Here is a 26,554-nt window from a genome sequence, read left to right on the forward strand (position 1 = left end):
ACGGCATAACGAGCGGAGCGCTGGGTACGGAACATCGAAACGCAGAGTTCCGTCCACCGCAGCCGCAGAGGTGGTCCTCAAGTGTCGTCGGCCTTGCCATAACGGTGCACCACCATTGGGCACCCCGTCACCCTCCTCCGGACCGGCCGCCTGAGCGTTCGCTACAGCCCTCAAAGAAGGACGACGATCACGAAAGAACTTGGGGGTGACTGGCGGCATCGTTCCCCCATACGCCAGATTCACGGGTGGGCGTCTGGGAGAGCGGTGCAGGGCGTCATCCAGAGGCGCTTGGTAGTACGGCTCAGGCGCCTGAGGGCGCACGCTCGTTCTGCGCATGATATCCGCCTCCCAGTCCAACACGGCGGACGCTTGGGACTTGAGGCTCCCGTGGGCGGTGTAGGGGGCGACTACAACTACGCGGTATCTGCGCAGGCGCAGCACAGAAACGGCGTAGACGAAGTCGCGGTCTCCAGAAATGAGCACGACGGTAGCCGGTGCGGGGTTGTCGATCGCGTATGTGAGCATGTCGACTACGTGCTGCATGAGTGAGTGCGGAGAAAGCCAGAGAGGGTACTGCCACACACCAATCATCATCTTGTCCGCAACATCCTTCCGGCCGTTGTGCGGACAATCGGTCAGAGAAACACCGCACGACTGCAGCTCGGAACGGAGACCAATCGACTTCGAGGACGACTGCTCGGACAGCTCCAAGTACGCCTTGAACAGCTTGACGCTGCCGTACTGGTGCGCAACTCGACGAATATTGTTGACGACGTCATAGCCGGGTACGTTACACGGAGGAGTACAATTTTCTGTAGTCATTTTAGAGCCCGCGCTACGGTTGGCACAATGAGCAGGTGTGCGTACCATAATCCCAGAAAATTGCGACGTGCTCGTCGAACGTATCCGTCATGCGGAGTGAAACGGGATGGTGGAGGTGACTCAAGAGGTGTGGTCCCCGCAATCCATCCAGGGGGATGCTTTCTTCTGTACGGCATGTCAAGGGCACGGGCGGTGCGCCGAAGCCTTGCCGGTTTCCCGAGGACGTTGACAGGACCGTTTAAGGCTTTCGACCTTCTGTCTGGAGCCTGAGTTCATTTCGGGGTATTGTCCCTTAAGTTGGATGCGTGTTCTCAGCATAAAGAGGTGTACATCGGCAGGACAAGAAGAGCAACACGCGTGGTACGCGGTGTAAACATGAGAGAGAGCTGGAGGAGGCAATGGAAGCGTTAGGTAGAAGACGCGCTCGGCTAGATTAGATTAGATTAGATTAGAAGTTGCGACCCGCCGGTACTACCACTCAACGCTCAGCTTCAATTGACTCATGAGTAACTTTAGACACGCTCGAGCTCAGTGAGAATCAATGGACCAAGAGATTGCATCGTGACATTGTTGTAGGTATCGTGGTGATCGTACAGGGGTAAAATTACACGCAGCACAGTAGATCTATCCGAGCATAGCGGACACACGCGCGAGTCATTATTTTCAGCCGTTAGACTACAGACCAAGTCCGTGACGGCGCAGAGAGCGGGGACGGGAGGCGGAGTACATGATGAGGGTAAGAGTGTGACATGACGTGAGGAGAGACCAGGAAAGAGGGGAAACAGAGGGTGAGAGGGAGGGTGGTGGACTCGCCCCAAGCACTAGTCAGAGGCGTCCGTCTGCGACATCGACGGCTTCTTATGCAGGCTCGACTGCACAGACCGGTCCTGGATGGAGAGGCCGCGCTCCGCCGCGTGCACGGCGGAGATCAGGTCGAAGTGGAAGAAGGGGGTGTCCTGGGGGACTATAGGGCCCTCGGTCTCCTCCGCGATCTCCTCGACCGCCTCGATGTCGGACGCCTTGTTCTTCTCGGGCAGCGTACGGCGACCACCGCGGTAGGGAACGACAGGGGCGATTTCGGCGGGCGAACTCGAGGAGGGCGCGCCGGTGCCGAACCCGCCTGCGACGAGCGCGCGACGAATCCATGGCGACAGGATGGTCGCGAAATGGAACTGCAGGCAGGAGTCAGCATGCTGTCGCAGAAGTAGACCGATTCGATTGTGAACCTACCTCGACATTCTTGTCCGCCCATCGCTCGACCTCGTTACGCGTGTCAATGAGAGCTTGTACTGCGGTAGTGTCGACATGCGAACTAGATTGAAAGGTCAGATGAGGCGCCTGTGAATAGCAGACAGCGTATGCTTACACTCCAGAGAAGTCCAGGACGATAGCGTGCAGGACAGGCTTCTCCAGGTTGTCGGCGTTCTCGTCGCGACCAGGCCTCGGGCCAGGGTCGTTCCATGGACGGTCGCTCATGCTGACCTTGCTCATGTCCCTCCCACGGCGCATGTTCGTCTTGACGTGGTCGACGAGCGCGTCGTTGAGCAGCGAGATGTTCGGGTACAGCGCACTCTCCTCGAAGCGGTACACGATGACGCCCGGCGGGGGCGGCTCGACGCGTACGGCCGGGTGCAAGACGCCGGGGCGCTGGGTGAGGGGCACGAACACCTCGCGGACGGCGGACTTCTCCGCGTGGAGCGTGACACGGCCGAGGAAGTACCCGCGGGGGTGCGCGATGCGCACGAGGAGCAGCGCGAGCGACGCGCAGATCGAGGTGTAGATACCGTTCTCGATCGTCGTGAACACGGTGACGAGCACCGCAGCAAGCCAGATGATGAACTCGAGCGGGGACACGCGCCAGAAAGCGAACACCTGGCGGGGCGAGGCGACGAGATCGGCGACGGCGTGGATGACGACGGCGGAGAGGCCCGCGCTCGGGATCCAGAAGAAGGCGGGGGTGAGGCCGTAGAGCGCGACGATAACGACGACGGAAGTGAGGATACCCGCAGCAGGGGTACGGACACCGGACTTCGACTTGAGCGCGGAGCGGGAGAAGGAGCCGGTGGCGGGGTAGGCACCGAAGACCGTGCCGATGGCATTCGTGACACCGATGGCGATGAGCTCCTGGTTGGGGTTGATCTTGTAGCCGTTCAGACGACCGAATGCTGCAAACTGATGTCAACTACTTGCTCGCAGTCGAACGATCTGAGAGACTTACACTTCGAGATCGCGATGTGCTCCAGAAGCAGGATGATCGTCGCAACGGGGAGCTCGCCAGCCATAGCGGAGACGAGCTCAGGGTCAATGACGGGAGGGCCGACATGCTGGAAGCCTCGAGGAACAGTCTGGAGGATCTTGATGGGGTACTTTCCAGCAGCAGTCTTGCGATGCCTACAGTAGAGCCAAGAGGCAATCGTCAAGACCACGATGACGAATGCGTTCCTGAACACAGAGATGAAGAAGAACAGTCTCTCTGCAAAAAGAGCGGTCAGATGGTAAACTTTAACGGCAAATAATGAATAACTCACGTCTTCTAGGGTAGCGCTTCGCTAGCTGGTCGCAGATGATGCGAATGGCATACAAGGAGAAAAGTCCCGTGATACCAAAGGCAGCGTCCATCTTCGTGACAGGGAGAAACTTGAGGCAGTTGATGATGACCTTGTATGTCGAAGCGCGAGTGCTACGGATCGGTCGTCAGTACTATAACGCCCAGTAAATTGAGAGATGCACGTACTCGAAGCCAGTCTCGCCGAGCAGACCGGGGACCTGGCCTGCGACGATGTTGATGGCGGAGCCCGTCATGAAACCGCTAACGGCGGGAGCAGGGATGAACTCGACTAGCCACCCGAGGCGAAGGAGACCGATGCCGAGCACGATGAAACCGCAGATGAATGCCACCGTTGTCGCAATCTGGTGTCCGGGCCATTGGTCGGGGTGACTTTCGTTGACGGTTGCGATAATCCGGGAGACCGTGAGGGACATGACAGCGACGGGACCGATAGAGACATCCTTGGATGTAGCGAACAACTACGCGGGTGAAGGTTAATCAATGGACGTCCGACGTGCATACGAAGGGCTTACGCAGTAGATGAGGACACCGACGAAAGCAGAGTAAAGACCGTATTGGGTAGGCAGTGTCGCAATCTTGAAATAGAGGCCACGTCAGTGGATGTCCACTACGCGTGTATATGATGAACGCACCTGAGCATACGACATGCTCTGAGGCACGACGACAATACCGACCGTAAGGCCGGCGACGACATCACCGTACAGCCACCCGAGGTCTATGAGCGGGGTCAGTATGGAGTTTTCGGTGGAACGTAGTAAATCTGTGGACGCACTGTATCGTGTGATCCATCCTACGATGGGGAATAGACTTTCTACGTATCGCAGCGCCTGGAACGTGGTCAGTCAATTGCGCTTCTTCGGAGATTGTACGCGAGGCACGTACTCCGCGTGAAGGGCTGGAGGTCACGCTGCTCGCCCAGTCCTTGATGGAGACGACGGGGACGGGGTGTTCGGGTTGGCCGATGACGCGCTTGCCGAAGCTCTTCGCCTTTTCTACCAGCGAGACCATGGTGGCAGAGGATGTGGAGGGAAGTGGCAAGTGTTTGACGTTCGCGAGAGTCGTCTAAATAGCGGCCGCCCAGGTGTGGCGCAGGGGACAGCGGGGGAAAACGAGAGACCAGGCACAAGATCCCGATGATAGTGATGTCGCAACGGCCCTGACGGATGAGTATACGCAGCAGCGCTAGCACGCTATTACGGCACAGCAGAAGCCCCGGGTGCGGCTAGTGTGGGACGGCGGCGGAGGAGGTTGGCGGTCGGAGTGTGTTGCTGGGGTGTCCCGCTTTTGAGTGCGCGTCGGAGGAGCTGGTCGTCGTTGAGGACGTCGAGGACGATGCCCGAGCAGACTTTTATGGGCATTTGCAAGCATCTGCGCGGTCAGCGTCGAGCACGAAAACATTTCGGCTCACTAGCACGCCATCCTTCATCCTGCTTGCGCAAACTCACGTGACCGGAGGTGGAACTTGGTTACTATATCGGGCGATGTTGCGCGACGCCCGCCCAGAAGCGCGCCGGGACCGCAAACCGCCGACGCCTCCGCCCGGCTTTCCGCCCAGATCTGTTCCCGACTTCGCGTCCACAAATGATCGCGGCTCGGTCGAGCCTCCTCTGTCCTGCTCGCTCTCTGGAATAGTGCTCGCTCTCCGTCCACTTGGGTGTATTCACAAGCCCGACTCCTGCATGACTCCCCGCCAAAACTACTGCCGTGCACGATCGGCCCAGCCAACGGAGGAACGTTGTACAGAAGGCGGATGCCAGCCATCGACGGCTCCTAGACAGCCTGTACCCCAGCCTACCCCGCGATGTACCTGGAGTCGCCTCGATGGCATAATTGTAGCTCTATGCTCGCTGACGCCTTCGGGCAAATCCCGTCGCAGATCTCTGGCCAGGGGCGACGTCGACCCGAAGCTAGCGGACTTTCGTGCTCATTGCGATGGCGAGCGAGCGGTGGCTCTCCTGTCATGAGGCCCCGGAGGGCAGGGGAGGCAAACCAGGTCAGGAATTTCATGAATGCTAGTGCGTGTGTGGCGAAGTCGACGCACCCCACTGGTCGCTGGCGCAACGGCGGCGCGTCGGCGTGCCTGGTGCGGCTACTCATCGACAGGTATGATCGATATTGCGGGATGCGGCGGTCGCAGATTTACAGCGTAGGTGTGCCACCACAAGATCAAGGATGGCGAGCTCGCTGCATACATGATTGACACGAAATTCACAAGGCGGACAGCGCGTTGTGGCCTGCTCGGGCTCATTATTAGTGGCCTAGGGACGCGTGAGATGCTTCTCATTTTAAGGATGCTACGTACTTCCGCCGTTCACACACTCGTTCTCCCGGCCGGGCAGCCTCACGATGTACAACACGAGATTCTTCGGCGTGAGATCGATTTATTGAGGTGTCCGCAGCATCGTTTGGTAGCCTGCATGACGATAACATCCACTGCACACCTCACACGGATGAGTTAGAAGAAGACGACTACGTGAACGCACCGAAGAAACATCGGGATTTACTCAACGTAAGTAGTCGACGTTCATATGTTGGATGAAAAGGCAGCAGCGCTGTGTCGTAAGTGCGTGAGACATTTGTTACCACACTGAGGTCCCTGGCATATGTCTTGCACGCGGAGACATCACTGCGGTGGAAGCTAAGTCATCCACAAGGGTGGTGCCTGACCGAGAACGATGCCGACCGCAGAGTACCACGACCACCATGGCGGGCCTGGCGAAGTGGACGCTTATGGATCCCGCGGAGGAATCACCTGGAATCACGGCTGGCCGGATTGGGCGCCCACGTGGCAGACTCATGTGGCAGAGGGCGGAGCGAGGACAACAAACGAGTCGGCGGCATCACCAGCCTCCTCCTCCGCATCGTCCACCACGTCCCTCTCCGTTTCTCGCCAGCCGACTTCCATCTCTAGACCCGCCAGTGCGCCGTGCGCCTGCCTAACGACACCCACGACCCCCGCATACGCACGCATACGACCACATTATGGCCCTCCCCTACAAAGCCACCCCGCTCGTCGCGCCCGGACACACGCGACCGGTCACCCACCTGTCCTTCTCCCCGCTGCAGGATGACGGCACGTACGTGCTCATCTCGAGCTGCAAAGACGGCAACCCGATGCTCCGCGAATGGACCGGCGACTGGATCGGGACCTTCATCGGACACAAGGGTGCGGTATGGAGCAGCAAGCTTTCCCCCGACACGTCGCGCGCGGCGTCCGGCAGCGCGGATTTCACGGCGTGAGTGCTCTTCCCATCCGTAATTACCGCTAGATGGGGAAGCCAATCTCTAACGTGTGTTCTCCGACCCGATTAGCAAGATCTGGGACACGTACAGCGGCGAGTGCCTGCACTCCTTCCCGCACAACCATATTGTCCGGAGCGTCGCGGTCTCGCCGACGTCCTCGCATCTTCTCACGGGCGGGCAGGAAAAGAAAGTGCGGATGTTCGACCTCGGTCGTCCAGACGCGGAACCGGACTTCCTCTTCGATACGGTCGGACCTCTATCACACGAAGGTACCGTCAAGAGCGTAGTCTGGGTTGGTGACCATACCGGTGTGACTGCGGGTGAGGATGGGCTGATCAAGTGAGCACCATACCTATAAAGATACCTACGAGAATCCCCCCGTCTGCATGCTAAGCATACCCTTCTCCGACAGGTGGTGGGACCTGAGGACACGGAAGTTGTCAACCAGCCTAACCTTCCCGGGGCCGATCACGTCCATGGAACTCTCCGCACAGACGAACAGGATTGTGGTCACGTCTGGGAAGACTGTCTCGTTCATCCCTGCACTGCTGAACGGCTCGCCAACCCACAGCCTTACCCTTCCGTATGCGCCGTCATCAGCGTCTATCCACCCAATTTTGCAAGACCGCTTCATCACTGGCAGCACGAGTGACGAGTGGGTGCGCGTGCATGACGTAACGGGCGAGGAGAGGGAAGTTCTCAAGGGTCACCATGGCCCTGTTCACTGTGTCGAGTACAGCCCAGATGGCGAGATGTTCGCGAGCGGAAGTGGTGCGTTGCTTTCCTCCTGCTGACCCTGCATACAGCCTAATCGACATGGGACTGACGTTCCTCCGCAGAGGATGGCACGATCCGGCTCTGGCAAACCACCCCGGGGAAGAGCTACGGACTCTGGCAGGGCGTCCCCGCCAACGGGGGCTGAAAGTAGACTCTCATCGCATCTCGGACATAACGCACTACTATAATGCACATCGTCCTGTTATTTCACTGTAGGTAACGCACGTCTGGGTTTCTCGAGCGTCGGGGGTCTTGGCGCAGGCTTTAGTAGTAGGATTGTGTCTGTACTAAGATTGCTGTCGCGCTCACAAGCTGTCATGATGATATGTATCGGTTATCGACTCCATTGGCCGATCCGCGAGTCTGGTGTTATGAGTCAGCCGCGCAGCAACCCTCGACCTCCGTAGAAGATCGGGAGCATGTCAGGCCCATTCGCACAGATTCGCACTCATCGACCTTCTGCAGATTGCGCGACGACAGTCGGGACACCACTCCACGGGCAGTGAACCAAGAATACCAAGAAAACTGATCCGCGACGGTGTCCCGCCATCGCCACGCCTCCGCACTCACCCCCACACGTGCTCGACCGCCTTCCTGCGGTGCACCGGATGCAGCGCGACGTAGTTGTGCCCGTCTATGCTCTCGCGGCTGAGCGTCACAATCCCGACGTCCGCCGCGAGCGCGGTGTACTCCTTCAGGCGCGTGACGCCCGCGCGCTCGTACACCACGCTCAGCGGCGCCGCCTCCGCGGAGAGCAGCGTGCCGAGCTGCGAGGACTCGACGCGCGCGACGCCCGCCGCGAGCTGCCGCTTCAGCACCTTCACGAGCGGCCGGAATTCCGCGGGGACGTGTGCCGCGCGCTTCTTCGCGGCGGCGCGCGAGTAGGTCTGCCAGGCGGGGTCTGCGTCGTCGCCGCCGCTGCCGGTGCGGTCGTCGTATGTCAGTGTGGCGGCGGGCGCGGCGGACCGGGGGCGGATGGGGAGCGTGCTGCTGGAGGACGCCTCCCACGGTTTCTGGGGGAGAGCGTTTGCAGAGGAGGTCGCGACGGCGGCGGAGGTGTTGGCGAACGGGGAGACGAGTGGGTTTAGGCCGAAGTTGAAAGAGCTGGTGCCCCCGAAAAGAGAGCTGCCTGAGCCGAACGAGAAGGCAGGTTTTGCCGAGGGCGAGGCCACCGTGACCGAGGTGCTAGGTTCTTGGGATATGGAGAGGCCGGGAGGACGACTTGGACTCGAGAGCGCAGGCTGAGGTGGCCGCGAAAACGTGTCCATTAGTGCCCGTAGCTGCTGCATGCTGTCCTCCAGTTTTTCTTCTAACGGCTACAGCGAAAACCACAACGGGGTCAGATATGCACAACGGTCTGATAGGGCGTTCGCGACTCGACGTACGATGTCGGTGCTCACAGGTGTATTCCCCGAGTGGGCGCTACCCGCAGTGGGTCCTACTATTGCATTATGTTCTGAGGGATATTCTAGATCCACATTCATCTCGCCGTCGGTGGGGCTTGCGGGTGCGAAAATGACATTATTTGCGGGACCTGGAGTGACGGTCTGGACAGCAGGGAGTTCCTTGGGGGTAGCGATTGCAGACTGAGGGACCAGCTGATGGTTTGGGTACTCCCGCAGCGCCAGCGGGGTGGCCCTGCTCAGTCTACGCTCCCGACCGCTCGGGGGAGGAGGGGTGGCCTCTGAGAGAGCGACTGCCGGCAGCTCGGGAAGGAAGTCCTCCGGCCAGTTGAACACGACGTCGGCCTGGCCCTTCAGACTACCGTGCGCGCTCCTGGGCGCGAGCAGCACTATCCTGTATTGTCTGAGGCTGAGAATAGAGACGGCGTAGACAAAATCTCGATCTCCCGAGATGAGGATGATCGTGGCTGGCGCGGGGTTGTCGATGGCCCACGCCATCATGTCGACTGGAACGCACATCGTCAACCGCAGAACGACAAGCAGTCGTGAGGAGCAGACGTACTCATCATCATCTTGTCTGCAACATCCTTCCGTCCATTATGAGGGCAGTCGATGAGGGAGACGCCACAGGATTGTAGTTCTGAACGTAGAGCTATCGACTTGAGCGTTGTTTGCTCTGGATACTCCAGATAGGCCTTGAATGTCTTGACGCTGCCATACTGGTGCGCGAGCCGGCGTATCTTGTTGACTATCATGTAGGATGGCTCGGTTGCCGGTAGGGCGCAGTTCTCTGGGGTGGGATAATCAGTAGGTTACAATTTTATACAGCGAACTCGTATTGGGGTACTCACCATAATCCCAGAAGACTGCGACACTGGAAGCTGCATTCATATCGACGTCCTCTTCCTGTGACGTTCTCCAGGGAGAGTGGCAACGTTGAAGCAGAAGAATGCCTCCGACGAGTGCCGTTGCAAGCCGTTGCTATATACCTGGCCCTGATTCAGGGTCGTGCACTTAAGTTGACAAACACGCGTGGCAAGCGTGGTCGAAGACCCTTCGGGGACAAGGAAAGAAGCAATTGGGCGGCTTCGCTTAACGCGGAGAGCTCGACACATGCCTTATTCACATACTCGAGGCGGTGTGGGTTTTCTCAAAAGGGATTGAGTCCGCCTTCGTGGTCGAGCCTGCAATGCCGGTTGCAAGGGTGTCCTTGGCGACATATGGTGCTTAAGCCTGGTGGTGGCAGTACCTAAGAAAGGATACCGCTCCGGATATTGACGCGGATGCAGGCTCGGCTAATGCCGACGCTCTGATTCGATGACTACATAGATGCACAATATGTATGCCGCCGTAATGTTCTCAATAGATGTATGCTATTGCACCGGAGATGTCGAGTGTTCATGGCTCGCAAAATGCGCGCATGGGAAGTTAAACGACGTCTATGTGTCAGCAGCCGTCCATACTCGCAGGGTGTCGTCGAGGTCCTCTATGGCATCTACGAGCTTGTCAAGGGCCGCACTCGAGGTATCATCGAGATCCTCTAATGGTTCGAGCGGTGCATATACGAGCTCGCTGGTAAGCAGTTCTCGACATACCCCGGGCGCGGTTACGGCTGACGTGAGTTTGTGCAGCGATGTTTGCGGGCACTTGAACTGTGGAGGCGTGAATACACAGCTCGCGTGCGCATGGGGTATAACGTACCTCGACATAACGCGTGCCATCTTCCTGGTCGTCGTGATCGAAGTCTTCTGCGTCAGCATCCAAACCGACCCCGACCAGATGCTCAAAGCGAGCCTCCATGTCTTCTCCGGGTTCGAGGGCTACTCTGACCCGCCCCTCTCTTTTGAAGAGAAATTTCACGTCCGCCATTCGAGCTCTTTGAAGCGTCAGGAACGAACGATATTCGTACCTGAGATTCCGCTCACCCGTTGTCCTTCAGCAGCGTGTTCAGGAATTTCACCGTGCGATTCGGGTTATCCGACAGGCATTCTCTTCAGGAGGTCAGCGCACGCGCTTGCGGAACACTGAGTGCGGACTCACACTATGAGCCCTACCGAACCCGACCCCATGACCTCGAAGACGAGGTGAGTGTCGCCCTTGCCGTTTTCGCCAGAAATCTGGGACACGTTAGGGTTGCTAAACGTACACGGGTGGCTGAGGACAAGCGTACCTTCCTGAGCGCAGTCTCAATGTTCTCCTTCGGCACTCCCTGTGTCTTCGAGCGTTTTAAGACAGCAGCAAGGACGTGATTCTGGTCCGGATCAGCGCTGCCACCACCTGCAGAGAACACGTCTTGAGTCACCACGTCCAGTGCGAAGGGACTGAACTCCGCGTACTGCGTACAGCAAGGGCGATCTCCTGTAGCGTACCAGGCGTAAGCGTTCGGTTGCGTTCCTTGAAGAGAAGGCGACGCACCCTGTATGCTCTGCTGTAGAGCATGCCCTTCTTCATGTCATTGGCACCTTTCGCCTTCTCGATCTTGGACCACTGAAGTACAACGGTTTGCAACCTGGCCCTGCGCGTGCTTGTACTTTGCGCGTACCTTGTTATGTCCAGAGAGCCATGTTGGAGAACTGTGGATCGCGTGATGGCGAACGAGAGGTGCAGGTAGCAGGACACGGCGGGCAAGCAGAAGGGCGTTCATGAGAGAGAGGTGCCGCTACATGGGCGCTCGCCAAACCCTTCCTCTGGACCCGGAGCCCTAACCTTAGTATCAGGTTCCGGAACGCTGTCGATTATACCAGTGAACCCGTTTCATTTGACGGTTTACGAGGAGTCGAAGTTAGAGGTAACTTCGCTACGCAAAGAGAGGGATCCCTTCAAAAGAACTTCCCTACACTTCCTAATGAAGACTGGGGTAAGGCCTTAAATTCCACTCCGCGGGAGCATATAGGACTACATCTACTCAGGAACATTACAGTGGCGTACATGGTCGTAATATTACATCTAGTCATTCACCCGCACACCGGCCGGCCTCCAACGCTCAGACCTTGCCCGTCTCCATTATAGACGACGGGCGGGTAACACCGCCCTCCGCCGCGCGCACCGCGGTCGCGACGTCGAGGTGGAAGAACGGCGTCGAAGGGAGCATCATCGGGGCCGCCGCGTCGCCCGGGACCGACCGCACCGTGCCCTCAGACGACGAGCGCACGCTGATCTGTGCAATGTTCGGCGGCGCCTCGAGGTCGTCCTCCCGCTCGTGCGTGCCCTTGGCGGGGCCGATGTGCTCCGGGTCGGCGATGTACTGGTCGTGGTACCGGGTGACGGGCGCGATCTCCTCGTGCATGCGCGTCGTAAGGGTGCCGCCGCCGAAGCCCCCTGCCACGAGCGCGCGACGGATCCAGGGCGAGAGTATCGTGGCGAAGTGGAACTGTGTGAGCCGCGGTCAGTCAACTCGGAAGCCATGGGCTGCAGAGAGTGCGTCTGACGTACCTCTACGGGGTGGTCCGCCCACCGCTCCACCTCCGTCCGGGTGTCGATGAGGGCCTGCACGCCCGTCGTGTCCAGGTGTGACCTGTAAGCCGAGAGGGCGTGAGAACATTACGCACCGAGGGAGCAGAGCACACTCACACTGCAGAGAAATCCAGCACGACGGCGTGCAGCAGCGGCTTCTCGGCGTTGTCCTCGACCTCGTTGTTCTTCCCCGGGTCGTTCCACGGGCGGTCCCCAGATTTCACCCCTGTCATGTCGCGTCCGCGGCGCGTGTGCGCCTTCGCGAAGTCCACGATCGCGTCGTTCACGAGCGACGAGTTCGGGTACAGGAAGCTCTCCTCGAAGCGGTACACGACTACGCCTGGGGACGGCGGGTACACCTTCACATGTTCATTCATCAGGAACTTGTTCGGGCTCAGCGGGATATACACGTCGCGCGAGCTGGACTCGTTGGTGTTGTGCAGCGTGACGCGCCCGAGGAAGTGCCCGCGCGGGCGCGCGAGCCGCACGAGAAGGAGCGCGAGCGACGCGGCGACGGACGTGTAGATCCCGTCCTCGATCGTCGCGAACACGGTCACGAGCACGGACGCGACCCAGATGACGAGCTCGACGGGCGACACGCGCCAGAAGGAGTACACCTGCCGCGGGGACGCGACGAGGTCCGCGACGGCGTGCACGATCACCGCGGACAGCGCGGCGGAGGGGATCCAGAAGAAGGCGGGGGTGAGCCCGTAGAGCGCGACGATGACGACGACGGCGCTGAAGAGGCCGGACGCGGGCGAGCGCACGCCGGACTTGGACTGCAGGGCGGAGCGCGAGAAGGAGCCGGTCGCGGGGTATGCGCCGAAGAGCGTGCCGATGGTGTTGGTCACGCCGATGGCGATTAGCTCCTGGTTGGGATCGATCTTGTACCCGTTCACCCGACCGAAGGCTGCAAGCAGGATCGTCAGGGCATGTAACATGTACGGCATATGAGGGGTGCTCACACTTCGAAATGGCGATGTGCTCCAAGAAGAGGATGATAGTAGCGACGGGGAGCTCCCCGGCGAGCGCCTTCACGAGCTCTGGGTCGATAATCGGCTGGCCCAGGTGCTTGAAGCCCCTCGGCACATCCTGCAGGATCTTGATGGGGTACTTGCCGTCGGACCCCTTGCGGTGGCGAGTAAACAGCCAGGATGCGATCGTGAGAACGACGATGACGAACGCGTTCCGGAAGACGGACATGAAGAAGAAGAACCGCGCTGCAGAGATCTGAGCGGAGGCGATTGGGCCGCGAGGGCGCAAGACTGACCTTTGGTAGGGTAGCGCTTGGAAAGGCGGTCACAGATCCAGCGGATGGCGTACAGAGACACCAGCCCGGTGATTCCGAAGGCGGCGTCAAGCTTCGTGCGTGGAAGCCCCTTCAGTGTATTGATGAACACTTTGTAAGTCGCCGCGCGGGTGCTGTAGATGGACAGGATTAGCCTCGCGCGCCGAGAATTACGCTCTTCGAACGCACTCGAAGCCGCTGATACCCATCAGTCCCGGGAGCTGGCCAGACACGATGTTGAGCGCTGATCCTGTCATGAACCCGCTGACCGCAGGCGCGGGGATGAACTCGACGAGCCATCCGAGGCGCAGTAGGCCAATCCCGAGGACGATGAAGCCACATATAAAGGCGACCGTGGTGGCGATCTGCGGACCCGCCCACACGTCCGGGTGGCTGTCGTTCACGTGTTTGATGATCTGCGCGACGGTGAGAGACATGACGGCGACGGGACCGATGGAGACATCTTTCGATGTGGCGAAGAACTGGAAAGTGCCCGAAATGAAAGGTCAGTGTTTTGAGCGACGGGCCGCGGCCCAGGAGAGGGCGAGGATCAGACTCACACAGTACACAAGGACCCCAACGAAAGACGAATACAGTCCGTACTCGGGAGGGAGTGTGGCGATCTACATCCTTCGTCAGGTGTGGAATTGAGATGCGCCGATAGAACACGCACCTGGGCGTAGGACATGCTTTGAGGGACCAGAACGATGCCCACGGTGAGCCCGGCGATGACGTCCCCACTGGCCCATCCAAGGTCTACCCGGGCGAGAACTCAGCGCCATGGTGGAACGGGGGAGAACAAACGTAACGCGTACTGTAGCGGGTGATCCAGCTGAAGATCGGGAAGAGACTCGTCACATAGTCGATCGCCTACGGAGAAGAGTGATGAGCGCGGAGGAGACGGGAGAGAAAAGCTGTTGACGTACTCGGCGACTGGGGTTTTGCGCGAGGTTCTCGGCCCAGTCCCGCGACGAAATCACAGGGATATCCTCGTCCGAGGACCCAATAATACGCCTGCACGTTCTCTTGAGCTTGGAGAGCATGGCTGCGCTTACGGGGGAGAGGGATGGGATCAGGCTTCGCTGTCCATCCCCGCTTTTATCTCTAGCTCCGGTGAGGATCAGCGTAATGCGGGGCTTACGAGAGGGAACTGACCATCTACGCAACGCGCGCCACGCGCACCCACTGGCTATGCACATGCCAGAAGATACAGGAGCCATGCGAAGGCGCGGGGCGTATCGTGGGCCAGGGCCGGGCCCCAAACGAGTGAGGACGCGTCGAATGCGGATGCGCGGGGGCGAGTGTGAGAACGCAGCTAAGCCGCACCGGGGCCTGACAAACATACGCATCGCCCGCTAGCTCATCCGGCCACTGCGAATTGTCAGTGATGGTTCGGCCAAGCCCAGGCGAGATCCACACGAGCGAATAACTGTTCGCCTATTCGAGGTCATATCCCGATATGGCAGGCGCTGTTGTTCTAGCAGTGCCACCACGCAGACGCCCCCTTCGACACCGGTTCCGGGACTGGACGCGCAGGGAGTCGGGCCTGGATTTGGCTGTGTTCCTCTGTCCTCGGAGGCGACGCGGGGATGACATCGCACATCGCATCTGTCATGAGCCTGTCGTAAATCCTGCCAGGTCTCTCGGGAGGAGGAGCTGCGCACGCGTCAGTTCAGCGTAAACCTTTATGCGGCTGTGGGCAGACCACTTACCTCGCGCGTGTTGAGAATCGTCGGAGTCCCGGTCGGACCTAGGATATGAAATAAAAGGGCGAGACGGGCTGGGCATGCCACTTATCGCGAGCGCCGTCGAAGGCGACAGACCATCAGCAGTGTGTGGGGATGAAGTGCAGGGTGTGAAGCCTTGAAGAGAGTTGGAGCGCCGATAATGATACATAGGATATGATAGGTGCAAGATCCGTTGGACACATTCCTTGGGGATGAAATAGATATGACCGAGCCGCGACCCATTCAGGACCGGGCGATTAACTTGGGGGAGCAGATGGGGCGCCCGCAAGATTACGAAACTCCGCATTGAGTGAGATCCAGGCATGACCGCCTGTACCTCCCATAGTGACGACACCAGCGCGTTCGGCGGCTGCGGAGTAGTCCTTGAACGATGCCGTACCGGCCTGAGCGTAGATCGCGCGCGACACCTGGAGCAGGCGAAGCGCGACGGTGCTGCGGAGCGGAGACGCGCTCCCCTCCTTTCTCAGGTCCTCCATGACGACAACGAGATGTCCGAATTTCTCGAACGTGGAAGGGGCAGTACTCGGTACTTTAGGTGTGGCAGGTGCAATCGGAGGTTTCGCCTGGATGTTAGTGAAGACGCTGCCTGACGGTTCCGTGGCCTTCTCCGGGATGGGCCTCGAGCGATCCGAAGGGGTTGGTGTCGAGTTCGAAGCAACCACCGGCGGCGGAATGGAAGGGACCAATGGTGGGACGGAAGACACTATAGGTGGCACTTCGGGGACCACCGTCGGCTCGGAGACCGGGCGAACGGTTTGTCGCGTGGTCGATGGACCGGGGCTTGCTGCTGCGGGGAAGGTTGGCTTGGGATTGAGTAGTGAGACCGGAGACCCCTGCGAGCCTTGCACAGGCGACGATGGAATGGAAGACGGGTCGCTCTGTACCCCCGACAAGCGACTCGCAGAAGGCAGGCGCGACACGTGTGGCCGGGTTCCTGAACTTGGATTGGCGACGACAGGCGTGGATGTCCCAAGCTCTGCGAAGTTCGGAGGCAAAGAAGAGCTAATCCGCTCTGCGGACATATCTGATGCTTGCATGACATCAGTTATGTCGGGACGAGGTTCGATCGAAGGGGGAGTGGCAGCGGTTTCCGATTCCTGAGAGAAAGAGAAGACCTATTAGTCCTCGCGGTCCTTGGGACTAGACGAAGAATGGTATGCACACTCACATCTTCTACGGTGGTCTGCTTGTAGCGAGAGGTTGTCCGGAATGGCGGCGCCGTCGGTACAGCGGAAGGCATCTCAAGCTATATACGAGTAGTGGGAAAGTCGTTCGAATGTACAGCACCCGATAGGACAGGCGAGTCCGTTAGTATCAGAGAAACATGAAGACCGCATGGTCCACGTACCTGACTGTGCGCAGGAGTGCCTCGACTCATCGTTTCCTGCAGATCCTCTATCACGTTGAGGATATCTGGGATTGGCTGCCGATCGGCCAGCACATCTTCGTCTCCGTCGTCGTCGTACCCGATCAATGACGGGAACGCGCTCTGACGCACAGCTCCACGGTATAAAGAGCGGTCCGCTGGGTTCGGAACATCAGAGCGCAGAGTTCCGTCAACTGTGGCCGCTGAGGCGGCCCTAAAGTGCCGGCCTTGCCACAACGGTACACCACCGTTGGGTAGCCCGATGCTCCCCTCCGGACCAGCCGCTGGGGCAGTCGCTGCAGCTCTCAAGGAGGGACGACGGTCACGAAATGTCTTCGGGATGACCGACGGCATCGTGCCCCCATACGCCAGATTCGCGGGTGGGCGTCTGGGAGAGCGGTGCACAGCGTCATCCAGAGGCGCTTGGTAGTACGGCTCAGGCGCCTGAGGGCGCACGGACGTCCTCCGCATGATATCCGCCTCCCAGTCCAGCACGGCGGACGCTTGGGATTTGAGGCTCGCATGGGCGGTGTAGGGGGCGACGACGACTACGCGATACCTGCGCAGACGCAGCACAGAGACGGCGTAGACGAAATCGCGGTCCCCAGAAATGAGCACGACCGTAGCCGGTGCGGGGTTGTCGATTGCGTATGTGAGCATGTCGACTGCAGGCCGCATGAGTCAAGGCATAGAGGGCGAAGAGAGACTTTCCACACACCAATCATCATCTTGTCTGCAACGTCTTTTCGTCCGTTGTGCGGACAGTCAGTCAGAGAAACACCGCATGACTGCAGCTCTGAACGGAGACCGATGGACTTCGAAGACGACTGCTCGGACAGCTCCAAGTACGCCTTGAACAGCTTGACGCTGCCGTACTGGTGGGCCACTTGGCGAATGTTGTTGACTACGTCGTAGCCGGGTACGTTACACGGAGGGGTACAATTTTCTGTGGTCATGTCAGAGCCCGGGCTCCGTTTCGCTTGGACAGACGTGCGCACCATAATCCCAGAAAATGGCGACGTGCTCGTCGAAAGTATCTTTCATGCTGGGTAGAGCGGGATGGTGGAAGTGACTCAAGAGGTGTGGTCCCCACAACTCATCCAGGGGACACTTATTGTGTACCGCATGTCAAGGGCATGGGCGGTGCGGCGCCGAACTAGTGCCGGTTTCCCAAGGACGGTATAAGCTTTTCGGCCTTCTGTCCAGCCCCTGGGCGCATTTCGGGGTATCGTGTACCAGCTTGAATGCGTGTTCGCTGCGTTGAGGGGTGTGCACCGGCAGGACAAGAAGAGCAACACGCGTGGTACGCGGCGGGTGGGAGCAAGGTTGGAGGATGCAATGTTGTGTACGGTAACGTTCGGCAGAAGGTAAGATTAGATTAGATGGAAAGCGCCAATCGTTCTCACAACCTGCTCCGGGAACGCGGTTACGCACTACTTATAAGTTACCTGACCGACTGCCAAAGACGTCGTACGCTGTCGGTCATGAAGCATCCATTACATGGGCAAGACGGGCCCGGACTTGGCGTGTCACCTATCATGGCAACGTCGACATACTATGGGTGTTGTGGAATGAAGCGTAGGTGGAGTGGTAGATTCTTAGTCGGATAGCCGCACCTATAGTGATACATAAATTACAGCAGATACAGCAGCCAGACTGGATGAGAAATCCGTCACAAACATACTCAAATCTAGATAGCAAAGCAGAGCAGATGAAACAGTAGGTGGCCGTTAGAAGCACAGCTTCGGCGCTCGGCCTTGTGGGATACTTAGATGGAAGCTCTTAGCTGTGTCGTTAACCGTCGTAGTCTGGGCTGAGAGTGATCCATGCTTGAGCTTGGGAACCCCCTAAAATCACGATCCCTTCATCCGCAGCCGCGACCGTGTACTGCTTAAACGAGGTGACGCCTGCCTTCGAGTAGACCTTCTGGTCGAGTTGCTTGAGCCGTACGCCGACATGAGAGCGCGAGGCCCATTCGACTCCACGTGCTTTAGACTCCTTCAATACGCGAACAAGGAGCTCGTATTTCTGCGGGAGGGGCAGTCGGGGTGCTTTCGGCGGGGAATCGACCGTATCTGGGATGATTACAGTTTTGGAGGGCGGCAGTACGGGCGGTGCGAGAGGTGTTTTCACTACAGGATCGACGCTCGCGAGGCCCTTTGCGCTCGCTGTGACTGCTACAGGGCTGGGCTGCGGTGCCTGTTTTGCGGCGGATTGCGAGAGCGTATCCTGAACCACGGGGAGGTGTGCCGATGGGCTCGGCTCGATGGCAATTTGACGGCAGGTGGTTTGGGTGATGGGGTAGGACGCTCAGGCGGTGATGCGGCCACCAGAGAAGGTGAACACGACCTTGACAGCCTTGTTATCGGCTCCACCGTCGCAGGGCGAACAAAGGGTGGTACGCATACCGGAAACGGAACAGTGCAGGGTTGGGGCGCCTTGAGTGCTGTCGAATTTGCAGGTGGAGAGGGCCGATCGTGTTCCTCCATGTCGCCTCTCGTGGAGCTACTGCTCAGTGCGGATTGGCTCGACAGCGAGGAACCCAAGGCACTCTGCTGTATATATAACGCATTTTTAGTTTATGTAGCAGCTGCCCAGAGGTACGATTCGGTTTCTACACTTACATATCCTCCAGGTACAGGTGCTGGCTGGTTGAAAGGGACAAGATGGGAAGGTGCTTCAGCAGCGGTAGCAGGTATCTCATGCTATCCAAGAGTAGTAGATATTCATGCAATTTGACAGCAATAGAGCATCCGTCAGGTACTAGAGGAGAGCTGCGACCGCGTGGTATACGCACCTGCTTAGACGTAGAGATATTTCCACCTATCCTCCCCTGTAAATCTTCTATCACGTCGACAATGTCAGGTATCGACTGTCGAGCCGCGGATATGGCCTCTTCTTCATCATCCTCATCCTCGATGGCTGACGGGATCACAGTCTGACGCTCAGCGGCTGGGTAGAATGGACGGTCCGCCATATGTTCAGGACCAGAGAGAAAACAGCCGTCGTCCGTGATCCCGGAGGAACTCCGATGGTGTCCTTGGAACGACACACCACCAGAAGTTCCGGCACCGCCGTTCAAGCCGGCTATTGGGGCGGAAGCGGCCGCTCTGAACGACGGACGACGGTGCGACTTCGGGGTGACCGGCGGCAGCGTTCCCCCAAACGTCAAAGGCGGACGTCTAGGAGAGCGATGCAGAACGTCATCCGTAGGCGCTTGAAGATTTGCCTCGGGCGCTAGTAGGCGGGGGAGCGTCCTACGCATAATATGCGCCTCCCAGTCTAGAACGACGGAGGCCTGGGATTTGAGACTCGTGTGGGCGGAGTTGGGAGCGACGACGACTACACGGTATCTGCGCAAGCGAAGCACAGAAACGGCGTAGACAAAGTCGCGGTCCCCGGAGATGAGAACCACCGTGGCCGGTGCAGGGTTGTCGATTGCATAGGTGAGCATGTCCACTATATCCGATATAAGCACATGTACACACGAGCCATGGACACTGGACGCACCGATCATCATTTTGTCCGCAACATCCTTCCTTCCGTTGTGGGGGCAGTCGGTCAGGGAGACCCCGCATGATTGTAGTTCGGAACGTAACCCGATAGTTTTCGACGACGACTGCTCGGATAGCTCCAGGTACGCTTTGAACAACTTGACGCTGCCGTACTCGAGCGCAATTTGGCGAATGTTGTTGACGACGTCGTAGCCAGGCCCAGTGCTCGGCGGTGTACAATTCTCTGCGCATTGTTCCAGTCATGCGCGGTGGTTGCTATATGAACTGTAGTAGTACACACCATAGTCCCAGAAGATGGCGACGTGTTCGTCGAATGTGTCCTTCATACCGAGCAGCTACTGGGTTCACAGAATGGTGGGATACACCGAAGAGAATTGACCTGCAGATGTCGTTCAAGGGAGAGGTATGGTAGTTCTAGACCACATGTTGAGTGTTGAGCGCATGAGCGGTACGCCGAAGTGCCGGATTCCCAAGCACTGTTGTATAAGGTTTGCGGCTTTCTGTTTGTGGATTGATTATTTCGAGGATGTCCCTACATATCTGGGTGCATTCTCCCTTCTTGAGGCGATGTGTATCATGTCAACCGGAGAGTTGACAGCGGTACGTGACGCACACAGAGAAGGTTGGAGGAGGTGTGCTTGTAGGGTCAGGCTAAGAGAGGAGTGATAAAAAAAGAAGAGTTTAGTGGAAGGACTGTGCTCGGTTAGATAAGATTAGATTAAGCAAGCTGCCACGTCCGATCGTTCTCGCGCGCTGCGGGGTGTATGGTAACACCTCCTTCTCTCTCTCGGACGACGATCATCTCTGGAGTCTGTTGGCACGCCCTAATAGCTTCAAACCATGAGGCTTCTATGGCTCTTGTTGCCTCTGGCACCCTCCGTTTTCTCAAAACCGACCAATGATTCGGAATCGCTGGTCTGGGGCGCGTACCGTCCGAACCTGTACTTTGGGCTGCGTCCACGGTTACCACAGTCTGTTATGACCGGGCTGGCGTGGTTTGGAACGCAAGACTACCAGTCTATTACTCGTGCGTCAATTGTCTGTACGCGTGCGTGATGTGTCGCTGACAAGGCGTGTTGCGCAGGGATACGGCACGCATGTGACCAAGGGGACGGACTTGACGGGTATTCCTGGACTGAATATGACGCGCGGGAAGGAGGAGAGCAGGTCATCAAGGATGGGGTGAACAACGTCAAGATCACAACTCAGTTCCTTAAGGTGCCTGGAGGAGAACATGGCGGCAGTTGGGCAGCGAGAATCAAAGGAGAGCCTATTGACCCAGGTGAGTCTGAGCATTAGGGGGAATAGAAGGCAATTTCTCACTGCTTTCCTCAGCGCGGCAGTCCCGTGTCTCCCCCGTATTCTACGTCGGGATGGAGGGCCTGGGCGGGATTGACATGGATACCGTGGAAGACGAAAACGTCCGTTATTTACCGCGGAGCCTGAACTCCCATTCACGTCTCTTTCCAGGGAATCAAGGGGCCCATAAGCTTCACGGGATCCACACCCGACCTGGATGACTTTACTATTCGCATCATCGACGGTGAGTGCACACGAAACCTTTGTTTGATACATTTCGTAATCTGTTTTGCACAGGCCCTCAAAATAACCTAATCACGGAAGGTCTGCACGCGAATGATTTCGCGCACAAACTTGGTCGGACACACTTCTTGGGTGCACGCGTACCGGCCGGTACCGTATGGCAAGCTAAAGGTAGGTACCGCGTTTACACCGTACGACGCTAACACGAATAGCTTACCGTGGTAACGGTATTCACAGAGATAATCCAGGGAGCTATTGTACGAACTGCACAGCAAGGAGCTGCGTCGTACAAGGACACGCCGAAGGGTTTCCCAGATCCGGCGTTCGTTCTCCAGCTACCCGACGAAGTCTACTCTGGTAGCAACCTTTTTGCCGTGCAGAAGCACTTTGATGGGCCGTTCCAGTTTGATGTGCTCTTCGAAAGCGCTAGTGCGAAGCAGAAGCTCAGTTGTAAGGTGTCACAGAAGATACATCCGAACTCTATGCTGACACGTACCTCCAGCTGACGTCCTGGATGAGGGCCTCGCCACGCTCTCCGCCGCATATAACGACCGTTTCGACTCCGTCTTCCCGGTATCAGCGTATGAGACGTCTGACCCAGAGTCTCTGAGAACGTTCTCCAAGGCTATCACGTCCAACCTGATAGGAGGTGTTGGTTATTTCTACGGCCCGTCAATTGTGGACAGGTCTTTTGCCTACGAGTGGGACCAGGACGAAGATAGCGAGGACGCTGGCGAGAAGTCTGGCCCAACTCTGGCACCGGCGAGGGAGCTCCTTACGGCGACACCGAGCAGAAGTTTCTTCCCCCGTGGTTTCTACTGGTACGTAGATCCGACTCTGCTACGGAGCTTTTTGTAACAGCCTGCCTCCAGGGACGAGGGTTTCCATCTCCTCCACATTGGTGAGTGGGATAATGACTTGAGGTTAGCTTTCTCACATATGCAGGTCCCTGGTTCCGCTAACATCATGTCGCATAGCCTCGAAATCCTCAAGGACTGGATCAACCTCATCGACGAGGACGGCTGGGTCGCGCGCGAACAGATCCTCGGTGAGGAAGCACGTAGCCGGGTCCCCTCCGAGTTCCAGACCCAAGTCCCCACCAACGCCAACCCGCCCACGCTCACCATGGCCGTCACCGCGTTCATCAACCGCCTGCGCGCCCAAAAGGGGCCGAGCGAGCAGGACCTCGGGCTCGACTATGGCCTCGGCTCGCAAGTCCCGCTCGGCGTCTCCGATGCGTCCACCGGCGGCCCCGGGCGTCGCTTCCTCGACGATCCCGAGCTCGCGGTCGAGTACCTGCGCTCGATCTACGCGCCGCTCAAGCGGCACTACGAGTGGTTCCGCCGCACGCAGCGCGGGCAGATCAAGCAGTACGGGCGCAAAGCACGGTCGCGCACGGAGGCGTTCCGCTGGCGCGGCCGCTCGCAGCTGCATGTGTTGACGAGCGGGATGGACGACTACCCGCGCGGGCCGCCGAGCGCGGGCGAGCTGCACCTCGACCTGATATCGTGGATGGCGTTCTTCGCGCAGACGATGCGCGACATTGCGGAGTTCGTCGGGGAGACGGACGACGCGGTCGCGTTTGAGGAGATCGCGAAGGCTACGATCGAGAACATCGACGGTGCGTCTGCATCGCGTAACGTTCAACTGGGATGACCGGGCTTACGATTGCTCCGCAGACCTTCATTGGAACGAGGAGAACCAGATGTACTGCGACGTCGGCGTGAACGACGAAGGTCCGTGCTCCGTGCTCCTTCCACACGCACACCCTAACACGCGCCCCACGCAGACGAATCCTACCACGTCTGCCACAAGGGCTACCTCTCGCTCTTCCCCTTCCTCCTCTCGCTGCTCCCCGCAGACTCGCCGCACCTCGGCGCGATCCTCGACCTCCTCCGCGACCCCGCGCACCTCTGGTCCCCACACGGGCTCCGCAGCCTCTCGGCCGCACACCCCGAGTTCGGGCAGGGCGAGAACTACTGGAAGGGCCCGATCTGGATCCAGATGAACTACCTCGCGCTCAGCGCGCTGCACAAGGCGCGTCTTCCCTTTCCCCTTTCCCCTTTGCGCTTACGCTTACGCGGACGAGGGGGCTGCGGCTGACCGGTTGTGTGCATACGTATACAGACGTACGCGGCGCAGGAGGGCCCGTACCAGGAGCGCGCGAAGGAGATCTACGCGGAGCTGCGCAAGAACGTCGTGGACAATGTGCACAAGGTGCGTCTGCCGCCCTGTGGCGTTGTGTTCGCGCAGCCTGCTGATACGCATCCCTCTCCCGATGTAGGAGTACGTCCGCACGGGATACGTGTGGGAGCAGTACGACGCCCTCACCGGCGAGGGCCGCAGGAGGTATGTTCGCGCTTCCCTTCTCTCGGCGAGGGTATACTGGGTGCTGACGCAGGCCGTGTGCGTGCAGCCACCCCTTCACCGGATGGACGTCGCTCGTTACGCTCAGTGGGTGCTCCTCCCCGCTCGCGCTGTGCGGATCGCTGACCTCAGCGCTCCCCGTCCCACAGTCATCTCGGAGAAGTACTACTAGTAGTCCTTGTATCGCGCGCGCCGCCCTCTGCTGGCCGTGTGCCCGCGGGCGTGTTAATTTATTTCTGGCGGACAACGCGCCCTGTGCGGATGCGTGGAAACCGGAACTCGCGGCTTACGATGAGTCTACAAGTGCGAACAACCAAGAAGGGGACGACGGCGCAGCCGGTGTGTGTGCGAGGCAGTGGCGGGGGCGCAGGGTGCTAGGCATAGAGGGGCCGTCGTGGATGGCACACGAAACGAGCAGAGAGCAGGACGTGTGGGGAAAGCATGGACAGTCGTGAAGGGTATGCGTGTCAAAGGATACTACTAAGGGAAGTGAGTGTGAGGGTGTGGGTGTGGATGCAGATGCGGAAGCCGGATGCAGGTGTGGTGTGAAATAGGCGCAGGGCGGGATGTGCATACCGGCCGTGCGTACGCGAACGAAGGGATAGTACAGGGCGTCCATCCATCCAGGAAATTAAGAGGACCGACGTGAAAAGGGGAAGGCGAGGCTCATATCGTACTCATTATCTCATCCGGGTCGAAATGCAACGAGTCGAAATGCAGCGAATCCAGACGCATCTCCAGGTCCTCATCCGAGATCACGTCCGCGACGCCACTGCTACCGCTTACGGTCCGCTGGGAGGTATATGACGGCCGGGAGGACATTTGCGGGGTGTCGCCGAACGATACGCTCGACTTTCGCGAAGACGACGACGAGAGCATTGCAGTCGAGTCCATGGAAAGCGGACGGGACAGAGACGGGGAGAAGAGGTCTTCGTCGACGTCCGGTGGTGTTGGTGATGGGGCGCTTGCCTGCTAGCAGAGCGGGTCAGTTCAATTTTATGAATGACTTCAACCAAAACAAATAACATACGAGATCTGGCTGTGGATTTGACGAGCCGCTGGCTTTCGTGAACAGCTTCTGGAGTTCAAGAACAGACAGCCGGCGGCGGAACGACTTGCGCTTTGAAAGTGTTGGCTTTGACCCGTCGTCGTCCCCACCTGGACTGAGAGACCGTGTGGGCGTCGCCATGCAGTCCTCCAGGGATGGTGATGGCTGCAGCCGTTTTGCATGCGATCCAGTAACGTCGGTCGGAGACATGGGCTGCGTAGCGACCGGCGAGTCGTACGAAGGCGATGTTGGAGACAATGGCTCGTCCGCCAAGGGTGAAGCTGGTCTGCTAGCGCTCCGGTTCTCCTTGCTGTTCTCTTTGAATGCAAACATCTGCGAAAGCGTCATGGATCGCCGCCTGCTCATGGTCGGAGATGTCGCGCGCGCCGGGCTGACTGGTGTCTCTTCCTGGTACGAATGGCGCGACGGGACGGTGTCCGCTGCGTGCGGTGCAAGCTTCATGAGGGGCTTAGGTTCGCTCACGGTCGCGCGGCGGGAGCCCTTGCCGACATTCTTGATTGAACGCAGAGCCTGTGTCGCACGGGCGCGGAACGTGCTCGACTTCTTGAGCTTCAATGTACGGTCGCCAACGTCGGCCATGCCTTCGCTCCGGCGGACCTTCACGACCTCGACAATTTCCTCGTCATCGTACGTCCTATTCCGCGTACTCCCGTTCCCCCTACTCCGAATGTCCGTCTGGCCATCCTCCATGTCGAGGTCGATGTCATGCAAACGCGGAAGGGTGCCGGCGCCCCGGTGGGGCATAATGATCGTCTCCTGAGACGCATTTGAGTGGAGGCGGGTAAAGGACGGAGAACGGTTGTCCATTTGCTGGTGGAGGCCAAGCGCGACATCGAGAGTGTCGATGTCCGGGATGGTAGAGAGCCCGTGCGCGGCGGCAGCGGCCGCATCGAACACGCACCACGGCGGGTTGTCCTCCTGCTCTTCCTCCGGCGGAATGACAAACACATCGGGCACCTGGTGCATCTTAAAATCTTGAGAGGGTGGCGGGCCGTCTAGTGAGGACAGGAAGGCGTCGGAGGGGAGTGCGGACAAAGTGAGGGTGGATGCCATGGCGTGGCGGTCGTGAGTTGGCTGGAAGGAAGGGAAGGATATCCAGTAGAGCGGACTAATCTGGAACAGGTTGAGACTGGCGACTGAGAGGGACTGAGAAGGAAGGAATGTGCTCGGGCGGCCGCTCGCTGCTCGCCACGTTGAGGGAACTTGGAAGTGCAATCCAAACTTCCACTGCCACGCGCGCGCCCGACGCGTCTCAGCGCCTCTGCTGCCCGTGACCGTGCCCCGGCGTTCACCGAAGGATATTTCGGTAGAATTATCCCGCCACCCCTCCTCCTTAAATTTGGAGTATACATACGATGGTCAGGCAGAACCAATGTGCATCAGGTGAGCTGG

At 58.8% G+C, this 26,554-nt stretch overlaps 10 protein-coding genes across 10 annotated transcripts; 2 read left to right on the forward strand and 8 right to left on the reverse strand.

Annotated features, from left to right (window-relative positions):
- Positions 1-348: 348 nt before the first annotated feature.
- Positions 349-913, reverse strand: TRAVEDRAFT_118832 (DUF537-domain-containing protein; the record flags this gene model as incomplete). Its single annotated transcript, XM_008038673.1, has 3 exons — positions 349-530; positions 585-812; positions 868-913. Coding segments are annotated over 3 exons (456 nt in total), but the record flags the coding sequence as incomplete, so codon positions are not given.
- Positions 914-1,371: 458 nt separating this feature from the next.
- On the reverse strand, positions 1,372-4,399 carry TRAVEDRAFT_165524 (sulfate permease; the record flags this gene model as incomplete). The annotated part of the gene is made up of 10 exons (XM_008038674.1): positions 1,372-1,994; positions 2,053-2,134; positions 2,189-2,987; positions 3,041-3,295; positions 3,351-3,502; positions 3,557-3,849; positions 3,904-3,966; positions 4,024-4,106; positions 4,164-4,218; positions 4,274-4,399. 10 exons carry the CDS (start codon positions 4,397-4,399, stop codon positions 1,644-1,646), a joined length of 2,259 nt encoding a protein of 752 aa, XP_008036865.1. The 3' UTR covers positions 1,372-1,643.
- Positions 4,400-6,260: 1,861 nt separating this feature from the next.
- On the forward strand, positions 6,261-8,145 carry TRAVEDRAFT_70941 (WD40 repeat-like protein). Its single transcript, XM_008038675.1, has 4 exons — positions 6,261-6,627; positions 6,704-6,973; positions 7,047-7,405; positions 7,474-8,145. Exons 1-4 carry the CDS (start codon positions 6,374-6,376, stop codon positions 7,554-7,556), a joined length of 966 nt encoding a protein of 321 aa, XP_008036866.1. The 5' UTR covers positions 6,261-6,373; the 3' UTR covers positions 7,557-8,145.
- A 990-nt stretch (positions 8,146-9,135) lies between these two features.
- Positions 9,136-9,705, reverse strand: TRAVEDRAFT_96642 (DUF537-domain-containing protein; the record flags this gene model as incomplete). The annotated part of the gene is made up of 3 exons (XM_008038676.1): positions 9,136-9,320; positions 9,377-9,604; positions 9,666-9,705. Coding segments are annotated over 3 exons (453 nt in total), but the record flags the coding sequence as incomplete, so codon positions are not given.
- A 453-nt stretch (positions 9,706-10,158) lies between these two features.
- Positions 10,159-11,458, reverse strand: TRAVEDRAFT_70942 (YebC-like protein; the record flags this gene model as incomplete). Its single annotated transcript, XM_008038677.1, has 8 exons — positions 10,159-10,466; positions 10,516-10,690; positions 10,740-10,805; positions 10,855-10,931; positions 10,985-11,091; positions 11,151-11,172; positions 11,230-11,301; positions 11,357-11,458. The coding sequence occupies 8 exons, from the start codon at positions 11,456-11,458 to the stop codon at positions 10,254-10,256; spliced, it is 834 nt and encodes a 277-aa protein (XP_008036868.1). The 3' UTR covers positions 10,159-10,253.
- Positions 11,459-11,797: 339 nt separating this feature from the next.
- TRAVEDRAFT_45857 (sulfate permease) lies at positions 11,798-14,598 on the reverse strand (the record flags this gene model as incomplete). Its single annotated transcript, XM_008038128.1, has 10 exons — positions 11,798-12,184; positions 12,247-12,328; positions 12,385-13,177; positions 13,233-13,487; positions 13,538-13,689; positions 13,745-14,037; positions 14,116-14,178; positions 14,229-14,311; positions 14,371-14,425; positions 14,482-14,598. The coding sequence occupies 10 exons, from the start codon at positions 14,596-14,598 to the stop codon at positions 11,798-11,800; spliced, it is 2,280 nt and encodes a 759-aa protein (XP_008036319.1).
- A 941-nt stretch (positions 14,599-15,539) lies between these two features.
- On the reverse strand, positions 15,540-17,713 carry TRAVEDRAFT_45858 (DUF537-domain-containing protein; the record flags this gene model as incomplete). The annotated part of the gene is made up of 5 exons (XM_008038129.1): positions 15,540-16,400; positions 16,472-16,549; positions 16,652-17,334; positions 17,388-17,615; positions 17,668-17,713. The coding sequence occupies 5 exons, from the start codon at positions 17,711-17,713 to the stop codon at positions 15,540-15,542; spliced, it is 1,896 nt and encodes a 631-aa protein (XP_008036320.1).
- Positions 17,714-18,401: 688 nt separating this feature from the next.
- Positions 18,402-20,510, reverse strand: TRAVEDRAFT_70945 (DUF537-domain-containing protein; the record flags this gene model as incomplete). Its single annotated transcript, XM_008038678.1, has 4 exons — positions 18,402-18,898; positions 19,467-20,128; positions 20,180-20,407; positions 20,465-20,510. The coding sequence occupies 4 exons, from the start codon at positions 20,508-20,510 to the stop codon at positions 18,464-18,466; spliced, it is 1,371 nt and encodes a 456-aa protein (XP_008036869.1). The 3' UTR covers positions 18,402-18,463.
- Positions 20,511-20,975: 465 nt separating this feature from the next.
- TRAVEDRAFT_57800 (glycoside hydrolase) lies at positions 20,976-24,334 on the forward strand. The gene is made up of 15 exons (XM_008038284.1): positions 20,976-21,211; positions 21,269-21,466; positions 21,520-21,605; positions 21,655-21,727; positions 21,781-21,897; positions 21,964-22,176; positions 22,229-22,547; positions 22,599-22,649; positions 22,704-23,347; positions 23,406-23,462; positions 23,516-23,763; positions 23,854-23,943; positions 24,011-24,075; positions 24,143-24,180; positions 24,243-24,334. Exons 1-15 carry the CDS (start codon positions 21,025-21,027, stop codon positions 24,263-24,265), a joined length of 2,409 nt encoding a protein of 802 aa, XP_008036475.1. The 5' UTR covers positions 20,976-21,024; the 3' UTR covers positions 24,266-24,334.
- A 221-nt stretch (positions 24,335-24,555) lies between these two features.
- TRAVEDRAFT_165536 (uncharacterized protein) lies at positions 24,556-26,292 on the reverse strand. Its single transcript, XM_008038679.1, has 2 exons — positions 25,124-26,292; positions 24,556-25,065 (listed from the first exon to the last, which is right to left on the reverse strand). The coding sequence occupies exons 1-2, from the start codon at positions 26,213-26,215 to the stop codon at positions 24,760-24,762; spliced, it is 1,398 nt and encodes a 465-aa protein (XP_008036870.1). The 5' UTR covers positions 26,216-26,292; the 3' UTR covers positions 24,556-24,759.
- Between the last annotated feature and the right edge of the window lie 262 nt (positions 26,293-26,554).

Source organism: Trametes versicolor (genome assembly GCF_000271585.1).
Source record: "Trametes versicolor FP-101664 SS1 unplaced genomic scaffold TRAVEscaffold_4, whole genome shotgun sequence".
Taxonomy (NCBI): Eukaryota; Fungi; Basidiomycota; class Agaricomycetes; order Polyporales; family Polyporaceae; genus Trametes; species Trametes versicolor.

Bases quoted from the DNA above. Each gene is read 5' to 3' on its own strand.
- TRAVEDRAFT_165536 (XM_008038679.1), bottom strand. From the start codon at position 26,215: ATGGCATCCACCCTCACTTTGTCCGCACTCCCCTCCGACGCCTTCCTG. The intron at 25,066-25,123 runs GTATGTTATTTG...CCGCTCTGCTAG, and splicing joins CAAATCCACAGCCAGATCTC to CAGGCAAGCGCCCCATCACC.
- TRAVEDRAFT_70941 (XM_008038675.1), top strand. From the start codon at position 6,374: ATGGCCCTCCCCTACAAAGCCACCCCGCTCGTCGCGCCCGGACACACG. The intron at 6,974-7,046 runs GTGAGCACCATA...CTTCTCCGACAG, and splicing joins GGTGAGGATGGGCTGATCAA to GTGGTGGGACCTGAGGACAC. The intron at 7,406-7,473 runs GTGCGTTGCTTT...GTTCCTCCGCAG, and splicing joins GATGTTCGCGAGCGGAAGTG to AGGATGGCACGATCCGGCTC.
- TRAVEDRAFT_57800 (XM_008038284.1), top strand. From the start codon at position 21,025: ATGAGGCTTCTATGGCTCTTGTTGCCTCTGGCACCCTCCGTTTTCTCA. The intron at 22,177-22,228 runs GTAAGGTGTCAC...ACGTACCTCCAG, and splicing joins TGCGAAGCAGAAGCTCAGTT to CTGACGTCCTGGATGAGGGC. The intron at 22,650-22,703 runs GTTAGCTTTCTC...CATGTCGCATAG, and splicing joins GAGTGGGATAATGACTTGAG to CCTCGAAATCCTCAAGGACT.